We start from the raw sequence: 25329 nt of genomic DNA on the forward strand, positions 1-25329 counted from the left end.
GATCGCTTCTGACTCCAGTGTCCACATCATTAATGAAGATGTTGAACAGTATGGGTCCAAGGACAGAGCCTTGGGGGACCCCACTGGTCACAGGACACCACGATGAGTGACTTCCATCGATTACTACCCTCTGGGTCCGACCCCGGAGCCAATTTTCCAGCCAGTGGATCGTGGAGGACCCAAGGCGACAATTGGCCAGTTTCTCCAAGAGGCGATCATGGGACACCAGATCGAAGGCTTTTTTGAAGTCAAGATATATGACATCAATCTCTTCTCCCTTGTCCAGGTGATAGGTCACCTGGTCGTAGAAGGAAATGAGATTGGTCAAGCAAGACCTACCCGCAACAAACCCGTGCTGGCTATCCCTTAAGATGTTGGCGTCGGCCAGTCCATTAAGGATGGCCTCTTTAATAAACTTTTCTAAGATCTTCCCCGGGATAGAAGTCAGGCTGATGGGCCTATAGTTAGCCGGATCCACTTTCCTCCCTTTCTTGAAGATAGGCACCACATTGGCCTTCTTCCAGTCTTCGGGCACTACACCAGAGCGCCAAGAGTTTTCAAAGATCCGTGCTAGAGGCTGGGCTATGATGCTCGCCAGCTCCTTGAGTACCCTGGGGGGAAGATTGTCAGGGGCAGCTGACTTGAAGGTATCCAGCTTCTCAAGATGTTCCTTCAGAAAGTCAGCATTAAGGGAGGGCAGGGGATCACCCTCACCCGGACTTCCCGGCCCTGTAGTGGGCATGGGCGTCCCATGGGACTGATGAAAGACTGACACAAAGTACGTATTTAATAGGTTGGCTTTTTCATGGGTGTCAGTTGTCAGTTGCCCCATCTGGCTCAGCAGGGGTCCAATGTTGCCCCTGCTTTTCCTCCGGCTCCCCACATATCTGAAAAAGGACTTCTTATTGTCCTTGATGCTCAAAGCTAGCTGGAGTTCAGTTGCAGCCTTGGCTTTCCTGGTCTGCTCCCTACAGGACCGGACCAGTGCAGAATAATCCTCCTTGGAGGTGACTCCCATCCTCCACCCTTTGTAGGCCTTTCTTTTTAGCCTCAGGAGGTCTGCTAGGTCCCTGGAGAGCCAGGGGGGCTGCTGTGCCCTCTTGCTGCCTTTCCTCCGAGATGGAATAGACTTAGTTTGTGCATTGAGGATCGCTCCCTTGAGGAGCAACCACTCCTCTTGAACTCCCCTCTCCCTGTGGTCACGGTCCCTTAGGGCCTCACTGACAAGCCTCCTGAGCTTGTCAAAGTCGGCTTTCCTGAAGTCAAGGACTTGCACGTTGCTGACCAACTTGCCAGCTTTTCGGCGGATGGTGAAGGTGATAAGCTCGTGGTCGCTGTCACCCAGCTTCCCATCGACCACTAGGTCGCCGACTAGGTCATCCCCAGTAGCCAGTACCAGGTCGAGCAGCGCTTTGCCTCTCGTTGGCCCATAGACTGGGCCATACCCATACCATACCCATAGATTGGTAGGATATTATGTGATATCTTTTATTGGACAAACTGTATAGTTGGGAGAAATGCTGGATGAGCTTTTGGGCATCAAGTGCCCATCCTCAGGTCTCTGGGGGCATGTCTACACATGTCACTATGGCAATGTTGTTACTGCACTGTGATTTAGTAGTTCCTTTTGGAAGTACTGTATTGCACTGTACATATGGCGCACGGTTATTTTTAGCAGCTACTTCACTGTAGCAGTGCACTATACTGGAGAAGTGTGTCATTACAGGGAAGTAGCTGCTGGTCATGTGTAGACACCTGAGGATGCTACATCACCATAGCAAGCTGCTACAGCGACGTAGCATCATGTGTAGATGCACCCTGGATGCCCCAAAGCTTGTCCAACAGCTGTCTCAACTCTACAGCCCCGCCAATAAAAGATATGACAAAAATCCTTGCCCCTCATACTTTTTTTTCCTATCTGAACTAAGGGACACTGATTTATTATTATGAGAGGGGGAGGAAGTAAGCTGTGAAATGGTTTTGGAAGAACAGTTCTGAGACCAATGATAGCCCTTGTGGAGACAAATGGAGAAATAATGAAGAAATACACATCAGTTGAGACAAAGGTTTAGAAAATGTAGAGCTATTATTGGTCAGTGGTCTCAACAGTCAGTGCCCACTAAGACTTTATTATCCTTTCCACCAGCCTGGTGATGATATAAGAAATGGCATGGTATAGCTGGCTGATTGAATTTGGAAAGATACAAGAGAGGTTTGGTTACTTCAGATTCACTGGAACTGGTACAGCTCTACTGCAAAGGACGTCCTTCATTGCGCAGGAGACCATGGGCAGAATTCTATTTCACCTAGCAGATGACCAAAGTGCAGTTCCGAATTATCCAACTACTGCGTCTGAGTGACTCCATTACTCTGTCTGGGGGCATAATGGATCCCACTAAACGGATGGGGGGCAATCCAGAAATCAATCCTATTCCTATAACAGGGGTGCTTACTTTCTTAGTGCTCCTGATAGGTCAAGGTAAAAGAAAATAGAAATTATTTGATCTCCTTAACAAAGGGAAAGGAATCGGACAACAAACAAACCAGCCCTGCATAACCAGGTTTACCAGAGAGAGGCAGAAACCAGCTTAAAATAAAAACTTATCTTTTGCATAAAGTTTTTGTTTTGTTATCCTATTCTACCTGTACATTGACTAATCTGGTACTTCCCATCATGGCTAAATAAAGACAGTCAAAAAGCCCAAGGCTGAATCAATTCAATCTTCTCAGGTTAGTTTAAGCTGCATAGACTGAACTGATAAGCCAGAGAACAGACATTTACTTTTGATTCCAGAAATGCAGCCACATACCTGCAGTGGCCCCGGCCAGAAGCTAGGGGGAACTAAAGCAAGCCTCCCTGCTCTGCTGGAACAGACAGCTTTGGCCAAGGCTAGCCCACTCACTAGGATGACCACCCATCCCTAATTGGGTGGGACAGTCCCAATATTTAAGCAACAAGTCTTGGTCCCTGGCTGAATGACTCCAGGACAGCCTGTCCTAGGTTCCCCAGTACGGCACAGCGATCCAGGTTTTCCATTTGCTATGAGAAAACCACATGAAACTGTGGGTTTCCCCTTGCAGGCTGTTAGAGTTTCAGCCTGCAAGGGGATGCTTGGAGCTGGGGACAGCAGGACACAGGGGATGCCACATGGATGTGTGTGTATGTACACATGCACATGGCTAGCAATACAGCCCCAGACAGCAGCTTCCCTAGGTGCCTGCAGCTGGACATCAGCTTCCCCAGGTGCCTGCAGCTAAATAAGGGGAGTGGGGCACAGAATGAGATCCCCATGGGGAGAGAAGGTATGTAGCAGGGTTTACGGCTGGGGCCTGGTGCTAGAGCTGGGGATGCTGCCCAGCTGGGGTGATGTATGGGGCCTGGGGCAGGAATGTGCAGCTGCAGGGCCTAGCCAGGGAGCAGGATGGAGCCATGGCTGGCTCGTCTGGGGGACGAGACAGGGCGGGGCAGTTCCCCGCTGCTGTGTGCATTGCCAGAGATGGGGACATTGGGGGGGGGGGGGCACATGCCCCCCAGATTTGTGCAAGGGTAGGGGAAGAGGTGGGCTCAGGGTTCCCCTGCCCTCAGGAACCCCATGCTGGCTGCACTGCTATGGTGAAGCAACCCTTGCCTGCCTGGTAGCAGTGGAGGCAGTGGTGCAGAGTTGTGCTTCCCACTGCTGCCGGTGAGGCAGGGGGTGCCCCACTGTGATGGCATGGCCAGTGCAGAGCTCCTGGGGAAGGGCAGCGGGGCAGGGAACTGTGAGCCCTCAGTGGACAGCCCACATCCTTTTCTGTCCCCCCGGAAGATGGTCACCCAACTGCCTGCCCTGCAAGGGGAGGTTTATGGGGAAGTGTAAAGCATCCTGGGACTGTGAGTTAACTTGAATCTGAAAGGGAATGGGGAAAGAAGTTCAGTAAACCAATTTAACCTAAATCAATTAAGTCTGATAACTACATCCATCCAGGTTTATCTTAAACCACTTTCGGCCATTTTGGAAGAGATTTATGTGCATTGAACTTCTGTTGTGTTACAAATATGAACTCGTTTCCAGTCACTTATACCAATTATGTGTAATTTCTACCCATAGCCCATGTGTAACTAGACAATAATTAAGATGAACTTTTACACAGAAGTATCCATTTTTTATCTTTACCTAGTTTTTTGAGAATGAAGAAAGGAAGCAATGCTAAAGAGATTTAAGAAAAAATAAGGAAAGCAAAAATGTATTACCTGTCAAACTCTAGCCACATTGTTTTCACTCACACATTCACATGGCACAAATGAAAAACATCAAGAACAGTCAAGAGTGATGGGACTACTGCATTTACTTCATTGAGAAGTCAACAAAGACTTTTTTTAGGTTGGCAGAACTACTCACAATAGCACGTATGTAAAAATGAAGTTCTCTGTGCCCCACCAAAACTTCTAGAATCAAAAGTATACTGGTAGTTCTTGCTGAAGGGAATAAAGCCATATCATATAGCCATATTAAATCTGCAGCAGGAAGGCTCATAAAAATGCCTTAAAGCTTCCTTAATTCCATCAACTTTGATGTTGGTGCTCCAGCTTCTGACCTTGGTAAATTTGGCCTGCAATAAATCTGGCCAGTTGAAAAGTACAGCACCACAATGCCATTTTAACAATCCCTCTTCTTACCAAAATTACACTTTAGCCATTTGATCTTTGACCCAAGAGAAAGTGCTTTCTTGTTTTTACATAGTTACTTAAACCAGTATTTCCACTATCTTCCCATTGTTTTCTTAAAAACCCTTCATTATAGCAAAAAAAGGTCTCTGATAATCGCAAAGAGCCCTATCTGAGACTTTGGAATTCCCTTCTCATCCAACTATCAGCTACATCTGACTTTGCATGGCTTGTTGGGTCACCCAGATATGGAAATGTCCAGTCAAAGTGGAATGTCCATGGGGAAAAAAAAACATATCTAGCCATAGGGAATGATGTATCTCACATTATAAACCTATAGTATAAAGTAATCTTCTAATTAATTATTACAGCTAGAAGAAAAAAAAACATTTTTTTCTCTACACAGCCTTTTTTTTTAAATTATAGTTGACAGTGGTAAGAAGCTTGCATGTATGTGTGCGAGTGGGCGGGCATGGGTATATAAAATGCATGGAATATTAAATGGCTGTAGTGATCTTCCCCTCAAAACCAGCCATCTTCATTCCTAACAATCAGTTAGCTGAAGCATTCAGTGTCATCCTTTCTACCGCAGGGTGCTTAATTAATAAACCTTTAGTTAATTGAGTTCTGGCTACCAATTCCACAGGGTTTATTACTCAAACATATGCAAACTACATTTCCATTTTAAGCAATTTTCATTCTAGCTCTTACACGTTCAATAAGCTGTATGGCAATTCACTGCATTCAAATACTAGGTATAAATGTAGTCTGGGATAGCCACTCCTTGGACATCTTAAACTGTAGCCTGCTGCTACACACAAGACCCTGTAGTTAAGACCACAAGTAGTTAAGACCACAAGTTTAAACATTAAAGCCTGTTGAGAATTTTTCAACAAAACTTTTTTGTCAGAAAATGCCATTTTGTATAACTGGCAACTTTTCACAGGAAAGGGTTGGCTTTGATGAGGTTTTTGATCTAAAACAACCCAGTGAATGAGTTTTGAAAATGTCAAAATACTGCGTTTTTGACATTTTCTAAATGAAATTCCCATTTTGACAGGGTGAGAGGCTTTATGAGGTCTTGGAAAAACAGATCATAAGGAACAATCCTGCCTTAAAGAGTTTTAGGGTGTAAATAGGACAGGCAGGCAAGCACTGGTATCCTCTATTTACACTTGGGAAACTGAGATGCATGGATCCCTGTACGAAGTCACAGAGGAAGTCTCTGGCAGACAGGGAGCAAACACAGATCTCCCTCAACCTGGTGAAGTTCCCTACCTATATAGCATCATGCTTTTTTCCTCTTGCAGATAAAAGAGATCAGTAGGTCAGAAATCCAAAAAGTGTGCATATGCGTGCAAGACAGAAGGTTACCAGACCAAGAGACTGAATTATTTTGTTTATCCACAGATAAAACCAAGAATGGGCACTGGCAGTACAGTACCAGCTTCCACACATCCTCCCCTGTGTCAGTTATGAACTACAGGGGCTGTCTCCTCATGACAAGAAGGGACTTCAGGTGGTATGATCTTAGCGTGGCCTCCATGCTAAGCCTACCAGCAGCAATGATGATTGAGACCAATTCCATTGTTTTCATCCTCATTTTTGACATACAGACCTGTACAAACTTCCATGCCAGAAATTAGCACACTAATCCATTTTTTAATAGTCAGCAGATGGCAATACCGTTTAGTCACTAGTGAACCGAGCTGGATCTATAAGGCCAAATAAGTTGGCTCAGCTCCATTTGGAATGGAACCTATGTTCATTCACATGAGCAGAATATTTTGCTCAGAGCCTTTATTAGTAAAACAGTTGACTGAAATGTTGATAGTGAGGAAATAGAAGGGGAAGGTGAATGACTTACTTCCACCTTTGCCACTCTTCTCCATGCGATACTGGTAGATGTGCAGAGTGAAGAGCATGTGGGAGTTCCTGTGATCCTCTTCATCACAGTCTCGCTGGCTACCTCGGCGTGAGGCAATGGCTGCGTCGAGAAAGAAGGCAGCCTTCTCCGCTGTGGGAGCACGAAGCTCACTCTGGTTCTGAAGCTATAAGACAACCCAAGGAAAAGAAAGCACAGGATTTGGCACTAGCAGGCAACATATCTTTGTGGCCCCAAAATCAAAGTCCAATGAGCCTGAAAAAATACTAGGAAAGAGGAAATACCCTTCCAAATCAGACCCTCTGTTCCTTTTGCCTATTACTAGAAGGCCCATTCTGATTCTTTAGATCCACTGCCATGTCAAGGCTCCCTAGAATATATGGCTGTACCTTTGGCTGCAGACACAATATGAAAATATGACAACCAAAAATAATTGCAGGGTTAAAAGGATAAAGGTAAATGTTGGTCTGCTGGGTTACTATCCTGGAGTCATAAACCATATATTACATAACACTACTGTGGATTTGCTGGGGCTTTTTATTTCCAGTTCATCAAAATTCATTTTCACAAGTGTGAACAGGCATTACTAAAATATTTGCTCTGGAGAACTGAGATTGCTCCTTTATCCCCTTTTGTAGTTTCAGAGAGACAAACACTTGCAGCAGAGATATAAACCTGTGCATCCCTTTTACACAGGTTGTCCAGACCCATGTCTTCATTAGTGTCCTCCCTATCTGCACCCAGGTCCACAAAATGTACATGAGAATCCTTTGTGTTTGTGGCAATGATTCTTTAAAGGAGCAGTGGTCTCAGAGTAAATAAAAAACCCACTTCATCACAATGATGGAAGCAGGGACCTCACTAAAAGGGCTCTTTGGGTATTTAGTTTGGCTTGAAAAACAAATAACAGACCAAAATGCTATTTTTGCATTTCAATAGAGATGGCCAATGATCTGAAACCACAATAGGAGAAAGAGAGAACCACTGAGGCGATTCCTCCCCTGCACCCTTGCTACACTTGAATGAAGGGCCCAAGGGAAGACAGATTCTGCCCCTTCTCTTCAGGGGCTGCCACAGGCCAATGCTGCCCTGATTTAAGCTTCCAGTTGCAATGGCACCTAAAGGCCTTTCAAGGCCTAGAAATAACTTGAAGGAGAAGTCGTTGGGCTCTGGGAAAGGAGAGGACTGTAGGCTGTGCATAGCCCTTGTAGGATTTGGAGAAGGAATGCAAAGCAACTTCCTCGTACCTTTGCCCCATAGGCTTTTGCACCTACGTCAGGGTCAGGGCAACCCATTAAATGAAGCAGGACATGTAATGTACATACATTAACATTTGCTGGACCTCAATCATAGTTGCCAGCACTGGGAAAGGAAACTGCTCGTATCTTTCCCAAATGACAGCCGGGATTCATAGATTCATAGACATCAGGGCTGGAAGGGACCTCGGAAGATCATCGAGTCCAGCCCCCCGCCCAAAGGGCAGGAAGTCAGCTGGGGTCATAGGATCCCAGCAAGATAAGCATCCAGTTTCATCTTGAAGGTGTTCAATGAAGGCGCTTGAACCACCTCCGGTGGCAGGCTGTTCCAGACCTTGGGGGCTCAGACAGTAAAGAAGTTCTTCCTTATGTCCAGCCTGAAACGATCTTGAAGTAGTTTGTGACCATTCAACCTCGTCATCCCTTGGGGCGCTCTGGTGAACAAACGTTCCCCCAGATGCTGGTGGTCACCCTTGATAAACTTGTAGGTGGCCATCAGATCACCCTGAGCCTGCGCTTTTTCAGGCTAAAGAGCCCCAGGGCTCTCAGCCTGTCATCGTAGGGTCTGCTTCCCTGACCTCTGATCATGCGCGTGGCTCTTCTCTGGACTCTCTCAAGCTTCTCCACATCCTTTTTGAATTGTGGAGCCCAAAACTGGACACAGTACTCCAGCTGCGGCCTCACTAAGGCCGAGTACAGGGGGAGAATGACGTCCCGGGATTTGCTTGAGAAGCATCTATGGATGCAAGCCAGCGTTTTGGTCGCTTTACTAGCCGCCGCATCGCATTGCAGGCTCATGTTCATAATGATGAAGGAAAGTAAGCAGTCTTTCTGGAAATATAGTTTCCAGATCAGCATGTGCTATGCAAAAAATAAAATTAAATTAAAATTGGCATTACAACATTATTCATAGCGAAACACAAAGAATGTGCCACATTCTGGTAGACATAAAATATGTATTAATTCTTACTGTGGTCCCAATTCCATTTTTTAGCTACTTTGACTGGTATTAGAATGGCATTGCATTAATGGTATTGCATTATTTATGAGAATTTAAAAGGTTAGATTTTTTTAAAGGGGAGCAAAACTGTCTTCATACTCAACTCTACAGAGAAATGTTCAGATTTTAAATGGTTGTGAATTATTATAAACAGCTAAGCCTAACAATCTGGTATATATCCATGATTCTTAAAATTTCTGAACCAACTACAAATAAAGTGTTAGCCAGGCTTTAAATAAAACACTTTATGCCATACTTAGTGTTTTTTTTTTCCCCCACCCCTTGGAAATATGAAGCAGGAGAGTACAAAAAAAAAAAAAATGTAGTATTTATTAACAGAAATTATAGTAACAGAAACATACTTTAGACTTGGAAGAAACACAAATATTTAATAAACTTTACTAAGATCTTCCCCGGGATAGAAGTCAGGCTGATGGGCCTATAGTTAGCCGGATCCACTTTGTGTGGCTTAATGGCATCACACTGTACACGTGCAAGAGTTTGAGTGGTTTTAAATGAGTTTGCATTGTTGCAAACTAAACTACATCCCAATGTAGTTTAGCTTGCAACGATGCTTTGCAGCTATTAGTCAACTTGCTCCCCGGCTGTGGGAGAGGCAGGCAGGCTCTGCAGAAGAAAAGGATCAGGCCTGCTGAAGGCAGAAACAGGGGCCCGAATGTTTTTTTTTCCCCTGGCAGAGGCCGGTGGGGGGGAGGGCATGAGTTGATGGTGGATCAAGTAGCCCCTGAGCTGAAGGGGGCCCTGCTCCTTCCCTCTGTGGTGGCAGCTGCTAGCAGGCTGTGTACTGCCCCATAGTGGGGTTGGAGAAGAGTTGGATCAGGCTAGGTGCTGCCTTCAAGCTGGGGCAGCACCCAGCCTACTAGCAGCCCACCTGGGTGGCCCTGGGGGGGTGCTGCCACTGCAGAAGAAAGGACCAGGCCCCCCTGCAACTCAGCAGCCACTTGGCCCACCAGCAGCTTGACCCCCTGGCTGCAGGCAGGCTCCGCCAAAAATAAAGAAAAAAGGATTGGGCCCCTTGCCGTAACAGCAACAGAAAAATAAAACCCCTAAATTGAAACAGTGGGTTTCAATTAAAAAACCCACCATTTCTATTTAGGGGGCATGGAATGCAACCCTGAAGACTAAACCCCCGTCACATGTACTAGTGCCCCTAGGAGGCAGTAGCTCCTCAGTTTCAGGGGCTGTAATTAAGCCCTCCCTGCGGGCTTGCTCATACCTTATTCAGTTGCATAGGTACAAGGCCTGTGCTACGTAATAAAAAGAAAGAATGGGCACTTTTGTATCAAGTCAAAATAAAAAGAAGCTTAACAGAAGGCTGCTAACTCTGTTTAATGGTTGCCCAGGAAGGAATATGAGCCAGTTAAGGTGTTTCTGCTGGCTCTCCATGCCTGAAGAGAATAGGAGTCATTCTTGACCTACCCAGCTCAAGCATTTCTTTCTTGGCAGCAATTAATATGTAGCTATTAATGCTTCCTACAACATTACTAATGCCACTGCTATAAATAAGGTAGTTTATAGAGAGATAAACAGCCATATTACTAGCCTCCAGCTATTTGTGAAGTACTGTAAATATTTTAGCTTGCTGTTTTACCACAGAGAGATCACACTTTTTTTCATTTGTTGTTGGAAGGTGGTGAATTGTGTTTGCTCTGAAGGTTTTCATGTTTTATTTCAAACACAGGCTCCTGCTCAACGTCAGTGATCCTGGAGGTACAAATATTTAGGACAGAAAAGCAGATGGCCCTGCAGCTGCAGGTCATAAAGTTCCTATATACTGTAAACACTTTCAAGTCTACAAAGTTGGCGCTTCAAGTAGCTCTTAGTTTTGAACTATCTCAGAGCCCCACACACACACACACTTCCCCTCCCCTAAAGATTGGCTTCAATTTAAAATAAACCCTCGATTCACCTGCATGCCACAGATGGGGTCCTCACAAAGGTAAACCCCTGGGGACTGACCATCCTGTAGGCTGCCAGTTGCCACCTCTGACAGCAAGTCCCTCAGATTTTCTTCTTTTCCCCATACTTCCACAGCAGAAATCCGGACCGAGAAGCGGGCTCCCGTCTTCTCCTTGCGTTCGTTAATCAGTTTGAAGAGCCAGGAGATGGCACAGGGGATAATGCCAAGGTTCTGCATGGAATCATCTTTTCCGATCATGGTATATGATTTTCCTGTCAGGCATGGGGGAGGGGAGAAAATATAAAATAAAATCAGACTTGCTTCAACCAGAGCCTTCTGTCAAGTAGCATTGTTTTGCACAGTAGGAAGAAAGCAAGCAAGTATCGAAAATGACAGCACTGATAACTGGTAGATTGGACTGAGCTGCAATCCGCCTCTTTTGGATCATTCTACCACTATAAAGGGGTTAGAGAGCACCCACCTCTCCCTAGATGGAAATTCCCCTAAAATCCAGGGAGTCCCCAGCTAGGATATAGCTGGTTTTGCAACTCCAAGTGCAGAAATCACACCAGAGGGAAATACTAAGTCTGGATAAGGTCTATGGCAGGGAAGCATGCTTTGGAGCAGCCCCTAGAGGTGATTTTATAGTATGATGAGGCTGGAACTGACAGAATTAGCCCTCAAACCACAGAGTGGCATAAGACTCTTTGTGGTCTCCTCTCTCAGCTTGCCCCCAACAGAAGCTTGGCTCATCCCATTATCTGGCCCAGAGCTGAGCCACAGAAGGTGATTTTTTGATACAGATACAAACTTTTCCAAAGCTTGTTGTTGTTTGGTTCTAGGATTTTGACTTAAAGAAGTCTTTGCTGAAAAACATCTGATGATACAGAGGTATACCAGGCATGTCATCATTTTAGGTATTACTTTATATGCCACGCTTAAGCATAGAGATATGCCAGATAATGGGATGAGCCAAGCTTCTGTTGGGGGCAAGCTGAGAGAGGAGACCACAAAGAGTCTTATGCCACTCTGTGGTTTGAGGGCTAATTCTGTCAGTTCCAGCCTCATCATACTATAAAATCACCTCTAGGGGCTGCTCCAAAGCATGCTTCCCTGCCACATTTCATAATACTAAACACAACTGATATTGATCGCTGTATACTTTTTTAGACAATTACTCATGCCTTTATTTTTACCTTATCTCAGTTCACAAGTTAAGGACCTAAATGGAATCTAGCAGTAAGAGGGTCAGTTCAGCAAGCTAATTTTAGACTTTGACTATTTGTGGGAATGTTTATGAGTGTCTGCAGAAGTAGAAATGGTGGGGAGGGGAGTTAATGATGCAGCTGCATAGACTCAGTGAATGTGTTGTAGTCTAGGTTATATCACTAAAAGACTGGCAGAAATCATGACAGCTACCCTGCTGGTGAGTTCTATCCCTTGCATTACAAATGACTCCTGCTCCAGCATTAAAAAACCATGAAAAACTAAGGGTTAAAGCCTATTTCACTTTGTGTACCAAATGGTAGTTATACAACTGTTGAACTGCGGTTTTTGGCACCTATACAAAATTTAGGATGCAGCTCTAGGTGTGCAAGCAGCCATATGTTCACTAAGCATGCTCAGTAGGGAGCTATGCGGACTGGACAAAGACCCTTAATGTGTGGGGTGAAGAGGAGTGCTCTAACCACCAGGCCATAGGTTAGACGTTATCCAGACCCTTCTCCAGTCCTTAAGCTCAATTGCACCTTGCATTTAACATTTATCAAATCAAACAGATGAAGAGCAGTGAGGAAGTTACTACCCCACTGGGAGCAGGGACACAGGCTAGAACTCAGGAGCCCCCTCCCTTGCAAAATAACATCCATCAAACTTGGCATGTCTACACATGCAATTGATGCACATGAATAAATTCTGGAGCTTATTGCTCTGGAGTTAATTACTCCTGGGTGTGCCATTTGCATGTGCACCTGGGAGCAATTAACTCCAGAGCAATAAGCTCCATAGTTTATCCAGGAGCAGCACAATGAGCCAGGTCAGAGAAGCCCCAGCTAGCAGGCAGGCAGCCCCCACACTGAAGAACCCTCATGCCCCAGCCAGCCAGGGCAGCATCTACACATGTGCTGCTGCACAGTTATTTACAAGTATTATTCTGATGCAGAGTAAATTAGTTTACTCTGGCCTAATAGGGGCACATGTGTAGATGTGTAACATCTACTGCACAGCTAATTAGTCACCTGCACAGTAAACTTCTCATGTAGATGCACCCACTAAGCCACACACCTTCTGGCTTGTTTTCTTCCCCCTGGCCCTATGTAACTTTCTTTTGATTGCCCAGGAGATTTGCATATTGCCAAAGTGGTAGGTTGGTAGATAGAGCTCTTTTGCCAGGAAGTAGGAGATGCAGGTGAATGGGGCATAGATCCTGGATCTCCCATTCCCCAGGCAAAACCCTACCTCTAGACCATTGGGCTAAATCATGGAAAGACTGTTGATGTCATGGTTCTCCTCCTCCTCGCTTCCAGTAGAGCAAGTCTGTTTTACCACAGAACAAAATAGAATTTGAAATTGTACTAAAGTGCCCAGCACTTGGAATTCTACCCTAACTGTTCAAGTATTCATCAATTCTGGGTGCACCAATGGAAAAACAGGGCCTGTTAGCGAATTGGACCATTTAATTATTAGAAAAGTAATGTCTGCTGAGTTTTTTGGGGGGAAGGTGGAGAGTTTGGATTTTTGCTTTTAATGCAGCATAGCTCTAGGGAGAGGGCATTTAACAGACAATAATGCATTTAGTACAGTCATTGCTATTAAAGAACCAGCATTTCCTAACAGATACCTCTCTAGTTTTTGTTAGGCATTATTAAAGAGGACATAAAATTTTAAGTTAGAATGTTCATTATTTACAAAAGAATCTAGAGCATTGACCAAATGTTTCCCCTCTTTTCTTTCCCTTTTCTGAATCTTTGAAGCTTGGGTCATATAAATGTTTACAGAAAATGAATCTTGGCTAGACACAGAAAGTTCAATTCATCATGAAAATCATATTTATTTATGATAGAAGAGGCAGCGGTTTATAATACAACCAAGGAACAGAAAATATATGGCGTATTTAGGAACCCAATCACAATGCTTGAATATTGACTCACAAGTATCAAATACTTAAAGGAATACCTGACTAGACAGATCGTAAGCAAGACATAGATTAAAAATAGTTGCAACAACACCTCTACTAAAGAATTCCAAACACAGGACACGTTTGGAAAAGTTAACTTGAGGGTGATTCATTAATGAGGAATTGAAGTTAAAACTATCTCATAATTTTCTATTACTTCTGTTGGAGCAGTGCCTACAGACATCAGGCAGGGTCAAGACTTAATTGTAAAAGCACTGAACAAACCAACAATTAAAAGGCAATGCCTGCTTCAAAGACCTTATGATTTAGGATTTGGGTAATATGCAAAAAATGATAAATGGACAAACAACAGAAGTGAAGATGCAGGAGAAACAGATGTGTGAACAGCATATTCCAATTTCAAATACTGTTGGTACACAACATGGGGAAATATGGGAGTTATTTTTGTTTTCCTTAATTAAAAATAACAGGTCATCTTAGACTCCAAGTGTATACCTCACATATGGAAAAGTAGTAATACCAACCTAGTCTGGCATGGCCAAAGCAGAAGACACAGCCATCTGCCCCATTCACCACTGACTGGATCACCTCAGCTACAGTCCCAGCACATACTTCAGCCTGCCACAGGTAGAAAAAGATTACCAAAGATATGTAATGCAAAATATTAAGACAATATTATCTATATTAACGGCTGTGATCTCACCATATTATTTGTATTGCAAATAATATAGCGTCACCTCTAAAGGCCTATTCTTGCTTTCTGTACTGGCATGGATTGTCCCCTTGAGCGAAGGAGGCTACTGAGAACAGAAGGGTGACTGGGATTTGGCTCCAAGCCAATGAAGTTTCCCCACAAAATCCCTCTCTTGAAACTTCATCATCCTTTGAAAGAGGGTCTCTGTAGGTTAAGAAATGGCAGATGATTCTATTCCAACACATTTACTATTTGCTAAGACAAGGTGAATAAAATGCACATGACAGAAGCAGACAATCTGTATTTGGGAGAGCTGGTTGAAAATAAACAATTAATAACATTAATTGAAAATTAATATCTTGCAAAAATAAATTTACCTTTCTATGTTAAAATAAATCAAATTTGAAAAAATTTCAGCCCATTCTATTGCTTCAAATATTATGGGCAGGATCCTGGGTGCAACAAGTGCTGTAAATGTGTTGTCCAATGTATGAGTGAATAGATCATTTGTAAAGACAGAGAGCACAACCACAACCATTTTGCATCATCTCATGTAGGCCAGGTTTCTAAAGTATTTCTACCACTGCTGTAAATTTCCACAGCTGGACCTATAGTAGCAATATTTAGAATTTCAGGGGGGGGGGGGGGGGGGGGGAGGAAGAGCAGAAATCTACTGTAGATAAGACATTTGTTGGTGTTTTTCCCCACATCCAGTTCACATACTTTTTATAGTAGTGCTTTCTAATTAGTTTTCTTAACTATCACTTTTAGTAGGCTGTATGGCATGTTTGGTTTATTGAGCTCATTAGGCAAAAATACAAATCTAAAAGGAGAACCATGGCATACACAGATCCAAGATAGAAAAACATCTTATTGAACAACAAAACCCTACACAAATATTCACTTGTTTCTTCATGAAATGAGGACATCTTCACATGATTCACAAGAACAACAATAGTTTGGGGGATACGATCAAAAATTGATATCTGATGTCTCCTTGACTAGACAGCTTCTTATGTCACCAGTACAATTAATTGCACATATATTATTAGAAACAGCTATTTAACACAAAGACTCAAGTTGATAATCCCATTATTGATATATGCCTTAATCATGTGCTGCTGTTACTTGTAAGCTAAATTCAAGTCTGGCCTAAACCCCCAGAATTATGTAACGTTGTAGAAGGGTTGAATTTGGTTCTTAAGCACATTAGTGTTTAGATCCTTATCCAACACATCATACTTTACTTACCTGAGATGCATCTTGGGGGAAAACAGCATCAAAAGCAAACATCTTTGGGGGAACCTGGTTGCCCCTTTTCTGAAAGGCATTCTGACCTCCACAGGACAACGGGTCATACAGAGTGATTTGCTTCTTACGGGGATCAACCTTTAGGAAGGAGCTGGACTCAGAGGTGTCCCTGGTGAGTGTGGAACAAATACGTACCATGACTTTCACCTGTCAGTAAACACAAAAAAGAAATAACCATCTAATTAGAGCATTGAATATACCCAAGTATAGGATTTTTTAAATGGGCTTTCAAATATACTGGGCCAAATTACTCTTGCTTCAGGTGTCTGAGCAGGACATGATCTAAAATACATAATGAATAAAGCCAACAATTCCCTCTCCCTAGCCTCCACAAGGAAGTCATGTATTTATAATTACCAGGTACATCACTGTATTTTAATGTCTGTGTTACTCTAATACAGAGGTATTACATCACCTTCTTTGTCTTGCTATTAATATAAATTGAAAATTAACTGCACCCCAGTGGCCCAATTAAGCAAACCAAAAGGTAATCGAGACTGCCAGGCTATCAGAGCTGGTGCTGTTTCAATAAAATAAGCGCATAAAAGCCAGATCTGTAATTTACACCTTTCAAATTCTAATCCAAATGCAAAGACATGAAATGCCCAGTTCTTAGTGTCATCATCAAAGAGTTGTGAAAGAGCCCAGTTTTAATGGTCAGCTTTTGAAATGATCTCCAAGGGACTGGAAGGTAATAAGCAATAAAGGATTTGTTAAAACATGTTAGCTTACAGTCCATTAGATGACTGCATAATAAGGTGTTATTTCTCTGACTAAGATTCATCTCCGTGCATGTAATGAGGTTATGCAGTATCCTTAACCTAACATGTAAGCAATTTGGATATCAGCAAAACGGGATATAATTCAATCTGACTGGTTCCTTTATTTGACCCAGGACATACTGAATTTCCTAGACTACATTCTCCATCTTTGTCAACTCATTGTATTTACTTGAATCCAAGATGAGGTTCTTTCCCTCAGTCAGCATGGGGGGAAGCCTAGGCTTAGATTCAAGCACCATCCCAGTGTAAGGGGCAGGGAGGCTCAACTCCAGCTTCACCTCTGGGCCCAGGGCTGAAGCCACAGCTAAGTTGCTGTCTGCCCCAGGATGGAGTGGCTTTCACTGGGGGAGGAAACCACATGGTGGAAGGAATGGAGAGGAGAGACCCATGGTGTGGCTTGGGAGAAGTGCAGGAGAAACCATATAGCTTGCCCCCCTGCTGCCTTCTCCTCCTCTTCCCCGCCACTGGTTCCTTCAGATCCAGCTCTAGCCCCGCTGGCTCTGAACTGGTCATGCCCTGAGCTGCTGCCATTGCTTTTACCTGACCGGGCTGGGCTGCCACAGGGGCCACTGCTGCTGACAGCCCTGAAGTGGAAGCCAGAGCCACCCAGAAGGTAAGTGGCAGGGGAGGCAGGAAGTTGTAGGGAAGGCAATAGGGGGACAGATGGCAAGGCACAGGTATGGGGGACAAGAGGCAGGGGGGCAAGCACTGGGGACAGGTAGCAGGGAGGCAGGCACAAGCACAGGAGGACAAAATGGAGAGGAGATCTTAAATTCAGATGTCTTGGATTTGGATAAATATAGTATATTTCCTTTCAAGTCATAATGGAGATCATTTTGTTCTAAAGTAGAATGACTCCTGACAACCAGGCTGAATTCATGTTTAAGCACCTCTTAAAGATGTGTTATTTTATCAAATATACAGAAGTTTGGGTACATAAGGAGAAGTCAATTAAGTGGCCTCTTCCCTCCAGGGTCAAAGCATAACTACTGCTTTCATGCTGGGAGTTGCCTGCATGTGTATCAAGAGGAGATTATGTCCCCAAATTTGAGACAGACACAGCTTCTTTCCCTCCACAGTGCAAAGGGGGCAAACTCATGTTGATACCACCAAAAGGCAGCTTGTATATATAAGGAAGGAATGGACCCAACGCCAAACCCTGCTGTCTTTCTGGGGATATGACTCTTTGTGGGTATGGATCCTCTTTCACGGTGGCATTAGCTTTTCAAAAAAGAGATGAGAGCAAATCAGAAGCTTTGGGAATTCAGAATCATTTGGAAGATAATGGAATTAGACCATAGATGAATCAGGTTCATTCTCTGTTTTAGTCCGCCTTACTAAAAAGGGTCATTTGATCCTAAATCTTTTATCCTAAGAAAAAGATTGAGGATCAAACGAAAACTGAAAAATCTGGCACCCTGCATGTGACCCAGATACTCTAGCAGTGCCTGCAGCTGCTCCTCTGGAGACAGCCACTGCTGCTGCCACCTTCCCCACTGTCACGGCAGGATCCTGCAGGAAGGCTGTGATCTCCTTGAGGCCCCCTCTCCGTGTCAAGTCAGCCCAAGGGCACCCTCTATTCTCGCCCGCCACGTCTTTGCTCTTAAGTTAAGTTGGGAGGCTGCCTTATACCCTCTTGGACACGTAGACTCCTGGACCCCTCGTGGATCTTGTCCAGCACAAATGGGTGCTTCGGGGCACCCTAGCCTTATGGGCTACGTGTGGCTCCAACCTCCCCTGATACCACACCCCAAGCCTCGCAGATGGGATAGACGTTGGTTTGTCTTTCTCTGTACACTGACGCCCCCTCCTGGGGCTCTCCTTGCCCACTCCGGGCCTTCGCTGCGCTATCGCTCTCTCTCGGGGCCTTCTCTGTGCTGTTGCCCCTTGTCTGGGCCTTTTCAATAGTGCCCCCTCCTGGGGCCTGCTATGCCCTTACTGGGGCTTCTCAATAATGCCCCCCTTTCTGGGGCTCTCTCTACGCCCACACTCGGGCTTCTAAAATGCCGCCCCCTTCCTTGGGGATTTCCGCGCCCACACCTGGGCTTCTAAAGTATTGCCCCCTTCCTGGGACCGTCACGCCCGCACTGGGGCTTCTCAACAGTTGCCCCACTCTGGGGCTTGCTACGCCCATACTGGGCTTCTTAAAAAGGCTGCCCCTTCCTGGGGCTCGTTGTGCCCAACTTGGGCTTCTCAAAGTTGCCCCTCTCTAGGGCTTGCTACGCCCGCACTGGGGCTTCTCCAAAGTGCCCCTCTCTAGGGCTCGGTACGCACTGGGGCTTCTCAAACGCCCCCTCTTTGGGGCTGGGGTCTAAGCACCCCGTAAGCTGCGCCCTCACTGGCGCCAGGGTCCACACGTCGCTGTGGGTTCCCCCTGAGTATGCTGCGCCCTCACTGGCGCTAGGGCCCCCACACAACTGTAGGTCCCTATGAGTATGCTGCGCCCACTCGGGCGCTGGGGTCCTCACCCTCTGCTGTGAGTCCCCAATGAGGCCTCCTCCAACCCCTATAGCCTCACCCAAACCACCAGTGTAATAAACAACCACAACCAAACACAAGCCTCTTGGCCACAACTTAACTCAACGTCACCTGGCTAAACCATGGTGCTCAAACCTCTTCGAGCTGCCCTCCTTCACTCGGCTAGAGTGGTTCCTACAGTGCTCGCCTCCGAGCTCCTATCTCTGTGACTGCTAGCAGGGAACTGCCAGCCTGGCTTCTGCCCTGGGTTTTATAAGGGCCAGGCCCTGCCTCCTACAGGCAGCTGATTCACATTAGTTGCCCCGGCAACCCACAGCTGTGCTCCCTACTCACAGCCAGGGCTCCTTAGGCACTGCCAGAGCTTCTCCCCTGCCAGTTTTCCCCTCTCTAGGAGCGGGGCAGCGAGGTGCGCCGTGACACCCACCTTTTCCCTGCCCCCAGGCATCCCTGTACTGTGAGAGGGCAGGCAGGTGGACACATAGACAAAGCTGTGTTTGTAGTTTGGCTTGTCCTTTCCACCCTTCCCATGCTCCCAGGGCCCGCAGGAGGGGCCATGGGGATGGTTTCCAGCTTGTGAGACCTTCCAGGAGCAGCATTAGCAGCAGGGGCTGGCCTCACCCCCTGAGGTACAGGCCCAAGGTTTGGAACGGGGCAGACAGTGGAAAGATCAGGGCACAGCGGTTCTGCCTCTGATGCCCTTAAGTGGCTCCAGCTAGACGAGTGATTCCCAACTTTTTTAGCCTCAAAACCTCCTCCAGAACTTTTCTGAATTTAGGTCTGTGATTTTTAACTGAGGTGTTGTGAAATTCAGCAAACTTATGGAATTATTTTTCTAACAGTACATTTCAGCACCAGTATGATTTCCTTTGGCTGAGGAATACAATATGCTGTATGTTTTGAGAAAGGTAGGCACACACACACACACACACACACACACACAAGCTTTTTTGGGTGTAAGAGTAAAGTGTACCACCAATTGTAACAGCCAAAAGAAAGGATGCCCCAGGTACCAAAAGTCTGAGAAACAGTCCTAAGAAAAAAATGTTGTCATTAGACTATCAATTAAAGTAATGCCAAAAAAGTACTTGACCAAGTATGTTAAACATGCTCCTAGATTCCTGATTTTATTTATTTATTTTGCTTTGCCTCCCCTTTTCTCCCCCTTTCAATTTACTATTAGAGGCATTCTGTTCAGCCATGCCTTGAGTGGGTACAGCTATCAGTGAGCACAAAGAGAGCCAGAACTGCTAAAGCAAGGTATGAATTTCACCAAATATGCTTATTTATTCCAAGTGAGTCTAGGCAGTTTGGGGACAGAATACCAACCAAGTCAATGGGGAACAGATGTAGTGAAACAGCGAGTCCTTAGAAGTACAAGAAAACAAAGGGCAAATATAAGCCTTTAACTGTTTGTTTGCTTTCATTCTCTTCCCTGTTTGCTTTCTCTGCAGTAACCCACCATTTTAAATGAATACCAGTGGTGTAACTAGAGTGAGGCAACTGCCCCAGGAGCCAACTTAGGTGGCCACTGGAAGTCAACACAGCCCTGTGCCCTGGGTGCCTAGCCTCATCACTGTGCCACTGATGGATACCCATATTTAGAACTGACATGCTGAAAATCAAGCAAAATGCAATGCTTTAAATAAAGATTAACTTCTTGGTATGGTTTAAAAATCCCTTTTTTCTCTATGGGTTTTTTGCTGTTATGAACACATACCCTGCAGATACTTGGTCATTGCATGAGCAGAGTAGAACTGGAGACTAACTGACCTCTTTGGGCTGAATAGGTGCTATGGAATTCCCATTATAACCTAATTTATACCAGTATTACAGCACTGTACCCCTGTCCTCTCCCAAATATACTGGAGTTCTTCCTGGTTTACACCATAGATTCCATAGACATCAGGGCTGGAAGGGACCTCGGAAGATCATCAAGTCCAGCCCCCCGCCCAAAGGACAGGAAGTCAGCTGGGGTCATAGGATCCCAGCAAGATAAGCATCCAGTTTCATCTTGAAGGTGTTCAACGAAGGCGCTTGAACCACCTCTGGTGGCAGGCTGTTCCAGACCTTGGGGGCTCGGACAGTAAAGAAGGTCTTCCTTATGTCCAGCCTGAAACGATCTTGAAGTAGTTTGTGACCATTCGACCTCGTCATTCCTTGGGGCGCTCTGGTGAACAAACGTTCCCCCAGATGCTGGTGGTCACCCCTGATAAACTTGTAGGTGGCCATCAGATCACCCCTGAGCCTGCGCTTTTTCAGGCTAAAGAGCCCCAGGGCTCTCAGCCTGTCATCGTAGGGTCTGCTTCCCTGACCTCTGATCATGCGCGTGGCTCTTCTCTGGACTCTCTCAAGCTTCTCCACATCCTTTTTGAATTGTGGAGCCCAAAACTGGACACAGTACTCCAGCTGCGGCCTCACTAAGGCCAAGTACAGGGGGAGAATGACGTCCCAGTAACAGTAAAATCAGAATAAGACCCACTGCTTCTCATTGCTGAACTAGTGTACTGAATCCTGCTAGCTTCCAACAGATGTTACTATGTTACTGTGTTTCCAGAAGCAGATGTTTCATGATCCAGTTTTTTCTCTCCCAGGAGTAAAATGCCAACATAACTTAAATTCTAAAATTTCTTACCATCAGTGGCAAATATGCTGACTACACTACCATCACAAGAAGCTCCTCTTGGAGGCCCCTGGAGAAGCAATGTCTAACAGGCAGCCTAAATGTTTTCCTTATTAGCTCCTAGACTTCTAGTATACAAAGGTTTTCCTCTGAAGTTGTGAAGCAAGATAGTGGCACTATATTGCAACAAACTTTGCTGGTTTCGGCATATTGGTCTCATAATTTACCTTTAGAACACAAGCAAATGTTTCCTATGAGTTACAGAGAAGGATTGCTATATTCCCCTCTATTCAGCACTGGTGAGGCCACATCTGGAATACTGTGTCCACTTTTGGGCCTCCCACTACAGAAAGGATATGGGCAAATTGGAAAGAATCCAGTGGAAATCAATTAAAAGAGCCCAGTGGAGGGCACTGGAAAGAGTCCAGTGGTTAGGGGGCTGGGGCACATTACTTATGAGGAGAGGCTGAGGGAACTGGAGAAGAGAAGACTGAGGTGGATTTAATAGCAGCTTTCAACTACCTGAAGGGTGGTTCCAAAGAGGATGGCACTAGACTGTTCTCAGTGGTGGCAGATGACAGAACAAGGAACAATGGTCTCAAGTTGCAGCAAAGTAAGTTTAGGTTAACTATAAGGAAAAAAACTCTCTCACTAAGAGTGTTGTAAAGCACTGGTACAGGTTACCCAGAGAAGTTGTGGATTTTCCATCATTGGAGGTTTTTAAGACCCAGCTAGACAAAGCCTCGGCTGGGATGATCTAGTTGGGATGGTCCTGCTTTAAGTAGCAGGTTGGATTAGATGACCTCCTGAGGTCCCTTCCAACCCTCATTTTCTATTATTCTATATTTACCAGAAAATTATGAATTGGAGCCACAGATAAGACAGACACTCATGACACTATAATGATCCCGGGCAAATCACTGGACTGCCATATGCCCTAGTCAACTTAGGGAGGCAGTCTGTTTTCTCTGCATGCCTAGATGACCAGATTTGATCAACTATATGGCTATCCAGTTTTTTAAAATGCACAGGCTGGCATTCTACTTCTGGCAGTGTCTATAGCTATTCACGTGCACAGGGTTATGAGTACAGGAATAGAGGGCTAGCCTGTGCATAAATGGTATGTTGGGCAATTAAATGATTACGTAAATGACCAAATTATATCATTAAGGCATCCGGAAAGAAAAGAAAGCCACCCTTAGTGGGTGGCTATTCGCTATTAATCAGATGCAAAGTCTGATTCTGATATCACATGGCTGAAAGTCAGATGTAGTTGCACAGTTGCACAGTCCATTACATTTTCCCAATCCTAGGCTGAAAATTCAGCATGAGCAATAACAAAGGGTAATTTGCACTAATTTGGCATTTTATAGGAGCCTAATTCTCCTCCCATTTGAACCAGTTTTCAGTCACTGCCACTGAGTTATTCCTGATTTGCATTAAATTAATTAAGAAGATAATCAGACCCTGGACATGCAAAGTAAGTGCAAGTCACATCCCAAGGAACCTGTCAATGGGTGCAACAGAAACAGCAACAAACAGGAAAAATACAAGATACAGCAGAGGTGCCCTGTGAAACGGGAAGATGTATATTAGCAGCATGCATGTAATCCTAGTACACTAACATCTTAAGAATAGTGAAATATATTACAAAACACTTAGGTCTGAATTATATCCATTTGCTGATAGGAAGCCTAGGTTTATGGTTAAAACAAAAGAAGTCCTGACAGGCAGGAGCTATGGCCTCTATCTTGACCCAACACAGTACTGTCAGATAAATGTTACTTGATTTCTATGTTGTATTCCCCCATCAGTAAAATGGGTAGAATAATTGCGTGTCCAACAGGCGAGTTGTATCGCTACATTCAATAAGCCTGGAAAAGTATTTTAAAAGCCCAGAAGATACTCTAGACATGCAAAATGTTATACTCATGAAAGTAACTTAACACTGAAGTTTTGTCACATGGAGATTCCTGAACTTTGGTTATGAAAATAGTACATCAAATATACTACATCAGGCAGAACTGATGGAAGCACATAGCCCATTGCACTCCCATTTCACAATTTCATATGCAATTTCTGAATAAGCAGAGGCACTGGCTATAAAGCCAGCACAGGACCATGCAATCCTCTACACTGGGGAGGCAGCACAAAGGAAGGGAGAACAATAATTCATGCAGCTCTGGGGACAGCTCCACGAACTTAATAGACTTAAAAGACTTCAGTTCAATTTCAGCAACAGACAGGTTTGAAGATCACAGCTGCTGCTCTGGGAAAAGGAGAAATACTTTACAGTTAATTTGAAACCAGCTGAACAGTGGGATTAAGAACTCTAATATTTTGTGCTTTTCCTTACAATTTATATTTAAATAAACTATAGATGGAGACTCTACGCCTTAAAGGGAAGAAATTGGGGTTTTTTAAGCTTCACTTCCTTCATGTCATTATTCTTTTGGTCCACTGCTGCACTTCTCAACTAATCCCCTGTAATTAAAGGGTTTAGAAGATAACACTTGTGATTAACAGGACCACTCCAGCAGCCTGCCAGAAGTTCTTATTGGTGTCTCAATAATTGTTCCGGACTTTGGTAGTGTCAAGCGTTAAGACACACATCTAACTGTTTCTAGAGGGCAAAAAAAATACAAGACATGAAAGCATCCTCTGGGTGAGAGACATACTATTGAGAAACATTCCGGGCCAAATATCTCTCTTACAGCCATGTAAATCTGGATTAACTCGGAAGAATTACCCTGAATTTATATCAGTATGAATTAGTTCAGTATCTGGTCTTCTGTTTCTCCATTGTTATAGTTTCTTTTCTAGGGCATAAACCTCACCCCTTAATCCTGTCCACTCAAGAAGCAGTAGCATAATCCTTGCAGTCTTGTGCATTATTTTGTGGTCTAGGGCTTAATCCAAAGTCTACAGAATTCAACAGACTCATTGGGTATCTTTCCATCATTTTTGGCAGGATTTGGGTCCTGCCTCTGTAGCTTTATTTCCTCTCACATCAACTTTGCAGCCAGTGCTGCTGAATTCACTGATGGCATCCTGATTACAGAAACATAAGTGAATGCTAAATCAGGCCCATATTGTTTACACAGAGTTATGTTAATGAGTAGCTACATTTTTATGAATGTATTTCTTTACAGTGATAGCTGGCTTAGAAGGTCAACGCTCACCCACAGTTGCCACACAATAAATATTACTATAGGGAAATAATGATATCTTTATACCACTGTAAGATAACTGTGACTAAATGTAGACACTTTAATTGTCTCTCCTGTTATTTAGATTGCCTGAACCATGTTTCCTCACTTTTCACCTTCTACAGTGTATTCCCATAAACACACTGATGTCTCATAAAGAAAGGAATTTGTTAATTGTAAGTTTCTTCTCTGGGAAGCCCATTTAGTGACCTGCCACAGGAACCTTTATTATATTCTTAATCTGAACAAAAAGACAAAGCTTCTTTGGGTACTGGAAAGTACAACAATCAGTGCCACAGAAAAAAAAATGCTAAAGCCAGCCAGTGATACTTCTGTCTCTCAAATGCCTGCAGGGGTCTGTCTGGAGTCTTGGGAGTGAAGCATCGAAGGTA

The 25329-nt window shown here is 44.5% G+C and overlaps 1 protein-coding gene across 3 annotated transcripts in view; it reads right to left on the reverse strand.

Moving 5' to 3' along the window:
* LOC102381808 (kinesin-like protein KIF26B) overlaps positions 1 to 25329 on the reverse strand; it is a 284915-nt gene that overhangs the window by 98923 nt on the left and 160663 nt on the right. For all 3 annotated transcript variants that reach the window (XR_003094265.1, XM_025205138.1, XM_025205139.1), the window contains 4 exons: positions 15789 to 15995; positions 14368 to 14461; positions 10717 to 10979; positions 6513 to 6696 (listed from right to left, as the gene is read on the reverse strand). Coding sequence is in view for 2 of the 3 variants with exons in the window: in XM_025205138.1 (XP_025060923.1) it covers positions 6513 to 6696; positions 10717 to 10979; positions 14368 to 14461; positions 15789 to 15995 (748 nt within the window). In the remaining variant the exon portion in view is untranslated. The remainder of the gene's footprint in view (positions 1 to 6512; positions 6697 to 10716; positions 10980 to 14367; positions 14462 to 15788; positions 15996 to 25329) is intronic.

Source organism: Alligator sinensis, unplaced genomic scaffold, assembly GCF_000455745.1.
Source record: "Alligator sinensis unplaced genomic scaffold, ASM45574v1 scaffold284_1, whole genome shotgun sequence".
Classification (NCBI taxonomy): domain Eukaryota; kingdom Metazoa; phylum Chordata; order Crocodylia; family Alligatoridae; genus Alligator; species Alligator sinensis.